This window comes from Oratosquilla oratoria, unplaced genomic scaffold (genome assembly GCF_046742065.1).
Source record: "Oratosquilla oratoria isolate Oo_2021 unplaced genomic scaffold, ASM4674206v1 SCAFFOLD189, whole genome shotgun sequence".
In the NCBI taxonomy this organism is placed as follows: domain Eukaryota; kingdom Metazoa; phylum Arthropoda; class Malacostraca; order Stomatopoda; family Squillidae; genus Oratosquilla; species Oratosquilla oratoria.
This window is the reverse complement of record NW_027467542.1, coordinates 132,661-142,500: the sequence shown is the minus strand read 5'-3', so window position 1 is coordinate 142,500 and position 9,840 is coordinate 132,661. Positions and strand designations below refer to the sequence as shown.

General features: G+C 44.8%; 1 protein-coding gene across 1 annotated transcript; it reads left to right on the top strand.

Moving 5' to 3' along the window:
* Positions 1-312: 312 nt before the first annotated feature.
* On the top strand, positions 313-678 carry LOC143022818 (uncharacterized). Its single transcript, XM_076181197.1, has one exon. It carries the CDS (start codon positions 313-315, stop codon positions 676-678), a length of 366 nt encoding a protein of 121 aa, XP_076037312.1.
* The last annotated feature ends 9,162 nt before the right edge of the window (positions 679-9,840 follow it).

Genomic DNA, 9,840 nt, shown 5'->3' with positions numbered 1-9,840 from the left:
CGAAGCAACAGGTGGAGGCGACCACTGGAAGTTGTAGTCAGAACCCTGCACGTAGGCGGCCTGGCGGCAATAGTCGCTCTTCTTCTGACCCCGGGACAACAGTGGAGTTCGGTGTTCCCCCAGGCGACTGAGCAGCCTTTTTAGGGTAGTATTGCTCACCCTCATATGAGGGAAGGGACTAGAAAAGGTGTCCCAACCAAAACTTGTCCTTATAAACTGGCCAGTATACCGCGACTGGCAGTTTGCCCTTTAAGCGGTCGAAAACAAAGAAGAAAGAACCTAATACTTGGCACATGGAACGTGCGCACCCTCATGGATAGAGAAAACTCCTCAAGACCTGAGAGGAGAACAGCCCTCGTTGCAAGAGAACTGGCCCGCTACCGCATCGATATGGCGGCCCTCAGTGAAACCAGACTTCCTGAGGAGGGATCAGTTGCAGAACGGAAAGGTGGTTACACTTTCTTTTGGAAAGGCAAGAACAAAGACGAAGACAGAATACATGGAGTAGGACTTGCCATCAAAACCTCACTCCTCAAACAGTTACCCGACCTTCCAACATCTATTAACGAACGGCTGATGAAGATTCGCTTCCCTCTTGACCGTTCCCGACATGCCACGATCATCAGCGCTTACGCCCCCACCCTTACAAGTAGCGACGAAGCGAAAGAAGCCTTCTAAGAAGAGCTCAACACCTTAGTGAAAGACGTCCCCCCCAGCGACAAACTCTTTCAGCTGGGCGATTTCAACGCCAGAGTTGGAGCGAATTACAACAACTGGAATGGTGTGCTGGGACTACATGGCATAGGAAGGTTAAACTCCAACGGCCTAATGCTCCTGAGCATGTGCGCTGAAAACCAACTCGCTATTACGAACACCATGTTTAGACAGGCAGACAAGTATAAGACCACCTGGTTACATCCAAGATCTAGGCAGTGGCATTTGATTGACTTCGTCATCTGCCGCCAGAGAGACATCCGCGATGTGAAGATCATAAGAGCAATGCGCGGTGCAGAATGCTGGACAGACCATCGTCTAGTCAGATGCATCCTATCACTGCACATCATCCCACCACACCGTAAAATGCCGAAAACCATCAAGCCAGCATACGACGTCGCTCGACTTAAGAACCCCCAGCAACGTAATGAATTTGCGGATGACCTGGACGATCGCCTAATTGCTCACGGACCCTTGACTGGCTGCCCGACACAACAATGGGAGCAGTTCAAGTCTCTGGTGACGGAGTCAGCCAGGGCCACCATTGGTCCCAGGAAGAGAATCCATCAAGACTGGTTTGATGAGAATGATGAGACCATAAAGTCACTCCTCGACAACAAACAGAAGGCCTTTGTTGAATGGCAGAACGACCCTTCCTCCACCTCCAAGCGTGGTCGCTTAAAGCACCTCCAGAGACAGGCCCAGACAACGCCCCGAAAGATGCAGGACAAGTGGTGGGAGGACAAGGCAGAGGAGGTCCAAAGATACGCTGACACCCAGAACTCCAAAATGTTCTACACTGCCATAAAGGAGGTCTATGGACCCATGAAGCCGTGTACTGCTCCTCTCTTGACAGCAGACGGCTCCACCCTACTGAAAGAGAAGAGAAGCATCAACGTGCGATGGAGGGAGCATTTCTGCGCTCTTCTTAACCGGCCATCAACAGTAGAATCTCATGCCCTCGACCTCATCACCCAGAAACCCACAGTCCACTGCCTCGACCTTCCACCAACGATGGAAGAAGTTATGAAGGCCATTAGCCAGACCAATTCAGGCAAGGCCCCTGGCATGGATGGGATCCCAGCTGAAATCTTTAAGTCAGTTGGACCCGTTGCCCTGAAATCCTTCTTCTCCCTCCTTACCAACATCTGGGAAGATGAAGAGATACCCAAAGAACTCAGAAATGCCACCGTCATCTCTCTCTTTAAGAACAAGGGCAGTAAGACAGACTGTGGAAATTATAGAGGTATCTCTCTTCTCCCCATTGCGGGGAAAATTCTGGCAAGAGTCATGGTCAACCGTCTCGTTATCCATGTCTCTGAAGACAACCTGCCAGAAGCACAATGCGGATTTCGACCAAACCGCAGTACGGCTGACATGATCTTTGTCATGCGCCAAGTGCAAGAGAAATGCATCGAACAAAACATGGACTTGTACGCAGTCTTTATTGACCTCACCAAGGCATTCGACACAGTGAACAGGGAGGCCCTCTGGGTCATTCTGTCCAAGCTCGGATGCCCAGAAAAAATCGTCAATCTTATTAGACAATTCCATGACGACATGACCGGGCAGGTGCTGTCAGGCGGAGAGGTGTCGGAGCCCTTCAACATCAGCAATGGCGTCAAACAGGGATGCGTCCTGGCCCCGATCCTCTTTAATCTGTTCTTCACCTGTGTGCTCAACCATGTTTTTAGGGACCTGGACCTTGGGGTATATCTGCGATTCAGATCTGAAGGTTCTGTGTTCGATCTTCGTCGACTGAACGCAAAGACTAAAACCACGGAGAAACTCATTCTTGAGGCACTTTTTGCTGATGACTGTTCCCTCATGGCCCACAAGGAATCTGACCTACAGCTAATCGTCGATAAGTTTGCTGAGGGTGCCCGCCTCTTTGGCCTTACCGTCAGCCTTGGAAAGACAGAGGTGCTTTTCCAACCAGCACCCACCTCTACCTCCCAGCCTCCCTCCATTTCCATCGAGGGAACTCAACTGAAAAATGCGAAGGAGTTCAAATATCTCGGCAGCACTATTAGCAACGACGGTAGCCTGGACAAAGAAATCAGTGCCAGAATCTGCAAAGCCAGCCAAGCACTTGGCCGGCTCAAAACACGAGTCCTGAACCAGCGAAACGTCAGACTTTCTACCAAACTGAAAGTGTACAGGGCTGTGGTCCTTACAAGCCTTCTTTATGGCTGTGAGCCATGGACCCTGTACAGACGACACCTGAAGCAGCTAGAGCGCTTTCACATGCGCAGCTTAAGATCCATTTTAAATATCAAATGGCAAAACCGAGTCACAAACCTGGAGGTGCTCGTCCGTGCAGAGATGACCAGCATCGAGGCCATGATTCTCAAAAGTCAGCTCCGATGGGTGGGACATGTCATTCGAATAGATGACCACCGCCTCCCCAAACAACTCTGGTATGGAGAACTTAGCTCAGGCAAAAGAAACACAGGTAGACCACGCAAGCGCTTTAAAGACTGCGTGAAGACACACCTCACCCATACTAACATTCCACCAAAAAAGCTTGAAACTGAAGCTTTGGACAGACCTCAGTGGCGTTCCATCACCCTGCAGGCCCAGACTCTTTTTGAGGACCAACGCAGGGAAAACGCCAGGAAGGCTAGAGCGAGGCGCAAGGCCACGTCATCACATCCTCCAAGCAATGAACATTTTCCCTGCCCCTACTGCCCCCGCGTCTGCCGTTCGAGAATTGGCCTCATAAGCCACCTCCGAACCCATAACAGGCGTTGACGAACCTGCCCGCCAGAAAACCTGAGAAGAAGCTGTCATCGTCGTAATCGACGGACTACCATCATATATATATATTTCTTAGGTTTTTGCACGTATATTTTCTTATTGTACGTAGACTTTTTTCATTCTAATTTCTTGTACTGTTTGTATATATATAGCAGTCACTTCAGTAAAAGTTTTCGTTAACAAATTTCTGAGATCTTCGTCTCGTATTGTACCCATACTGGTTATAGTTATTCCTGGTGTAGTTGTTTTTACTCTGATTTTGAAAATGACATGCACCTGGATAGTAATAATAATGGTTGCTGTAGCTTTCTTCGTAAGGGTCTTGGACATAATAGTATGGATAATCATAATAATTTGTTTTTGGTCTTATATTGCCTCTTGTCGCTGAAGACATTTCGTATCCTCTTTGTCTCGCTTTTGGTGCCTGTCTTTGCATGGTGTTATGACTTTTGTGGTACTCATTACACCTGTTGCCTTTGGAAGGCCTTTGTTGGTAATTGTTTTGGTGTCTGAGATAGACTTGGCTGCTCCTCCTTTGTTCGGCTTTTTGGATTGGCTCTCCGCGAAAGTTTCTACTTCCTTGAGTTTTTCTTGATTTGGCCATTTTCCTTTTTGCCTTTCTTTGGAGGGCAGAGTTGGACAGCTCATTTCCGAACTCTTCTTGCTTAGCTTCTGCCAGGTATATTTTGTATTTCTGAGTTCGCCTTTGTTTGTGTGTGAGATTTTTGCTTTCTATCTCTGACTGACAAGTTTGTGTTGATTGACTTTTCATCAAAATGTTGTCAGTTAAAGGTGAAGAAAGCGAAGACACATTATTATCTTTGGTTTCTGGGTCTTTCTGTTGACCCTCGCAAGCTTTAGGAATTGTGTCTTCCTGTTTAATATCATTATTCTTAACCAGGAAAGATAAACTCAAGACATCCTTTTCTTTGCAGTCTTCAGATGGAATAACTTCTTCTGGAATTGCTGGTTTATAGGTACTGTCTGGAAGGCCTTCTGTATTATCTTCGACAGGTTCTGAATCCTTTTCGTGCTCTGGCAGAGTCTTCAATTCCTCGAGAAGGTTTTGCTTTTCTTCTTCCAAATTTTCCACTTTCTCTGGAAGGCACTGTCTCTCTATGACTTCCTGATTCCTTTCGTAATCTCCCTTACCCTCCTATGGGTTGCCGATGGAAGCAGACTCTTCAAAATTCAACGGCTTTTCTCTCGAGGTTTTGACTCCAAAGCAGTTCCAGTTTTGCAAAGGTTCCCGACAACATTCCAAAACGGCCCACAGGGCTTTGCCGAAGCCTCGGACTATGCGGCTGATCATTTCTGGCGCAGCTGAAGATCCAGTGGACGATCTTCTTTTGTTTTTCCAAATGGTGGTCTTTGTCAATCAGATGAATTGGTGAAGTAAGTTTGTGACATATCATTCCATAGAGCTTGTGCATACTTTAAAGATAATATAGAACTTGCTGTGGTGATTTGGATAAGGCTAAGGATTCCATTTCATTCAAAATAATCAGTGTTCTGGAGGGGGGAGAGAAGGCGAGCTATGACAGGTCCCAATTTTAAAGAAATTGGCACAATATGAAGGAACACGTGTGTTTATGTTGGTGTATACATGACATTCATACAAGAAATACCTTTTATCACCCCGACACAAGTTGTACGGCTGTGGCGTATTCGTTAAAGTTGGGGATGATTCGAATAAAGAAAAAAATCTTTCAACTTCTTAAGGTTCGCGGTATTGAGGAAAAGTTTTATTCGCAATCAAAGGTAAACTTGATATGATTTAGTTTGGTTACGGGACTAATTATTTTACGCACCCAAGAGGAAAGACGAAGCCCATCTGAAGAGGATCTCCAAGGATCGAGACCCACCACCAGATCCGTTTTGATGAAGTGAAATGACTCTCCAGTACAGGAAGGTACTTACCTAGGCATAGTGATGCGTGTATCGTTCACTAGGTACGGGGTACTGGTATATGTAGATTCGTATTAAGTTTATACCATTTTATTCAAAGCTTTCAGGTTTTGCAGTTATGGTATATACACTGTCAACTGTTAAACAGAACGATACATTAATGTGGTTACATATATATAACTGTTTATCACACCACTTCTTGTTGCACAACACCCGTCATCGTCCCAACTCCTCCTCTCGGCCACGCTACCCTCGTGGTCATTGGCCGGAAGTGACATCTCAGCACTTTCTTGTGTTGGGTTTAGTCTTTAGTCTTTACATTAATTTCGAGAAGGTCCGTTGTCTCACATGGGTGGTGCAACTGCATTGATTATGTATTGTTGTCTATTATCATACATGTTAATTATATATCCAGGGGAGGATCGTTAGTATACGTAATTTGTGTTTTGTGTTTGTTTGGTTACTCGGATGTTCATGTGCGTTCGTATGTCTGTTTGGTGGTCGAGTTGTTGTTGCAGACCCGAAGATTGCTGACTTAATTCTTAGTCAGCTAGAAGGGCCTGACATTGAGTGGGTGAGTGAGTGAGGGAGTGTGAGCGAGTGACGTTACTCATCATGTATATGGTGGCGTATACATATCGCTCTCCCCCTGGGGTTAGGTGGCTCCCGGCACCTAGGGTACATGGTTTACAAAAGTATTTATATGGGTAATACATCGAGAAAAAAAAAATTCAGAGACACAAAATCCTGTGGGGTTAAAAATGTGCAGATGGGGGGGTGTTGTTGAAGTGAATCTGAGGTCCCAAGGGGGATCATGAACTGTAATTAAGGGGTAGCGATGTTGTGTCTCAGAAGTGTAACGTTGTGTCTCACCAGATTACATGTTCTATTGGATTTCACATACACTGTTTAATTCACTTTTTAAATGTTATTGTTTTTATGGTTTAACACTATCACTGTTGGGAGTGTTGTTTTTCTAGACACTGTTCTATGGTCAGTTTGGTGTGTCACATTGCACTTGTTTTATTTCATAGTATGGATATATAGTTTCTGTATGAATTTTTATAGTATTTAAGATATTGGGTGAGACACAAGAATAAACTTAATCTAGGTTTACAACAATTTGGGTATGGAGGTGGAAAGGTTTTGGAAGGTGTTACTTCATGCAACAGAATATGATTATTATTATTAGTATAAAGAGCATGATTAAGAGGGAAAGGGCTGTGGAGTTATATGGAAGAATCCTATGATGTAAGTCGAATGAGTCCATGTCAAAAGTAGTCGATGTTTAAGGTGGGTAATTAATGATGTATTTACTTTTGGAGGATGAAGGTTATGTCTCAGTGTATGAGGATATGTTTATCTGACTCTCGCTAAGATTATATTGGTCGGAAGGAAGTAGAGAAGTTTTATAGATATGTGGAAAAGAGTTCTTATTGGAAATGGGCCATTTTAACCTCCACTGATAGATACATGACGTCCTGCATCTTCAGGGGCGAGAGCTAGAGTGTATGTTTAGTTGCGTCGACGCAGAGTCATGGGATGAGACTTGCGTATTGGTGATTGGTGTGCGTCTGTGATAGGTGGGTTGTGGATGGGAGGTGAGATTGGGTCGAGGTTCAGTTTGACCTTTCTCAACTTCTCTCCATGTATGGTGAAGGTGGATTGATCAGAAGGATCTGTTAGTAGGAAAACATTGTTAGGGAGTGAACTTGTGACTATGAAGGGGCCTAGGAATTTGGGTTTGAGTTTGTTTGTTCGACCTGAGTCTTTTACCATGACTGTGTCGTCAGGTGCTATGTCAAGTGGAATTGACCGTTTGTGTTGTTTAGTCTTTGTCTTTTCCTGGGCTTCTTTCAGGTTTGCTCTAACTTTTTTGTAAATTGTTTGCATACCTCTTTTGATGCAGTGTGCGAGGTTATCTAGGTTGTATAAGGGTGGGGGGGGGGTTGGTTGAATATTTGGTAGGGTAGGCGCATTGGTTGGCCGAAAATGATTTCATGTGGGGACATCTTTGTTGCGGAATTTACTGTGCTATTGATACTGGCTTGTACCTGTGGTAGCCAATCTTCCCAAGTGTCCATGAGGTCATTGACCAATGGTCTGAGAATTTCTAGGACCTTGCGATTTGTTCGCTCAGTCAGACCGTTTCCCTGGGGGTGGTATGCAGTGGCAAATGTTTGGTCAATGTTGTAAAGATGTGCTATTTCGCGCATCACTTCATTTTTGAATTCTGAGCCATTGTCAGATAACATTGTGTGTGGTATGTTGTATTTACAAAAGATATTGTTGACCAGGGTTTTGGCTACAGTCTCAGCTGTTTTGTCCTGGAGTGGTATTAAGATTGTGTATTTTGATAAGTACTCAACTGCTGTGAGTACATAATTGGAACCTTGATGGCTCGTTGGCATTTTCAGTAGATCAATGCCAAGTGTTTCCCATGGCTCAGCAGGGAGTGGGATATCTTTTATGTTGATTTGTTTCAGGTTAGGGCCTCTGAATTGGTTGCAAGTTACACAAGAATCTATGTGTGTGGTTATATCTCTTTTCATGTAAGGCCAATAATATGTGTGCCTAGCAGTGTTTAGTGTCTTATCTCTGCCCGAGTGGCCTCCCATTGCACTGTTGTGCAATATGTGTAGGACCTTGGGGACTAGGGCTCTGGGGATAACAGTAACCTCTCTTGTATTAATGGTTCTCCTTATGACTCCGTCGACCAGATTGAGTTCCTCAATAGGGACAGGTGGTCGGGAGTGTAAGGGGGTTTGTGATATGAGATGCTGTTTTATTGGAGACCATATTGGGTCTCTGTCAGTTTCATCTCTGAGTTCATGCATAGGTATGCATGTGGTTTGGGTTATGGGGGTGATGTGAGTTTGTCTGCTCAAGCAGTCTGCCACTACGTTAGCTTTCCCAGCTAAGTATACGATCATGGGATCGTAATCAAGGAGAGTTGTTTTCCATCTAGCAACTCTCCCATGTAAGTCTTTGGAGTTAAAAAGATAGACTAGGGGTTGGTGGTCTGTTAGTATGGTAATCTTGTAGCCTAAAATGAGGTATTTAAAGTGTTTTAGTGCCCATATGATTGCAAGTCCTTCTTTGTGTGTAGTTGAGTAGTTATTTTCAGTTTTGTTGAGGACTCTACTTGCGTAGGCTATGGCGTGTTCTTTGCCATTGTCATCTTTCTGTTGTAGGACTGCGCCTATTCCTTTAGAGGAGGCGTCTGTGTAAAGAAAGAATTCTTTCTTCATGTCAGGGAAAACTAGTACAGGGGCTGTGGTGAGTGCGTGTTTGAGAGTGTCGAAACTTTGCTGTTCTGCTTCTGACCATTGAAATGGCTCGCCTTTCCTTGTGAATTTGGTCAGAGGGGAAGCAATATCAGCAAAGTTTCTTATGAAGTGTCTGTAATAGGAGGCTAACCCTATGAAACTTCTTGTTTCATTGGCGTTTCTGGGGGTTGGGAAATTGTTTATTGTATCTATTTTATCTGTGGTTGTGTGAATCCCTTTTGCATCCACTTTATGGCCTAGGAAGATGAGTTCCTTCATGAGGAATCTACATTTCTTTAATTGAATCTTTAATCCCGTATTTTTGAGACGTTTGATGACAATCTCTAAAGTGTTAAGGTGGTCTCTTTCTGTGGGACTATATATAATGAGGTCGTCTAAATAGACGAATAATGAGACTCCTATCATGTCACTGAAAATGCGGGTCATCAACCTTTGTTGGGTTGAGGGGGCATTCTTAAGTCCAAAGGGCATACGCTGAAAGTTGAAATGCCCTTTATCAGTGGAGAATGCAGTTACGGGTTTTGATTCCTCTGTTAGTTCGACCTGCCAGAAGGCTGACTTGAGGTCTATTGTGGAAAAAACAGAGTTCCCGTTGCCAATGCATTGTAGTACATCTTGCATGGCGGGGAGGGGGTGTGGGTCAGATTGAGTTAGGTTATTGACTTTCCTGAAGTCAACAACAGGGCGTAAGGTTCCGTCTTTCTTAGGAACCAAAAAGAGGGGACTGTTCCATGGGGAGTCTGAATGGGAAATTACGCCTTGGTGTATCATCTCTTGTACACTGTCATTGACTTGGGATTTCCTACTGTGAGGTATGCGGTAAGCGGGGGTGTATGAAGGGGGGGTGTTTGGGGGAATTTGGATGTGATGTTTGATTATATCACATTTGCCTAGTGATTCGCCTTCTAAGGCGACAGCTGATCTATTCCTCTGTAGGAGGTCTCATAGCGCGGTAGGACTGTGTCCGTCTGGTGCTGGCGTGATTTGGTCTGGGGGAATAGGGGGGAGGGGTTGAGTTGGTCTTACTTGGTTGATGTGTTGCGGCAGTGGTTCCTGGATAGGGGAATTATGGAGATGGACTGCGCAGATGTTTGTATTCTTCCTGATTTTACGGTGTTGTTCTGAGGTGTTTGTTAACATAGCTAGTGTATGTTTATTTTCTGATATT

Excerpts from the sequence above, each read along its gene's own strand:
- LOC143022818 (XM_076181197.1), top strand. The coding sequence starts at position 313 with ATGGATAGAGAAAACTCCTCAAGACCTGAGAGGAGAACAGCCCTCGTT.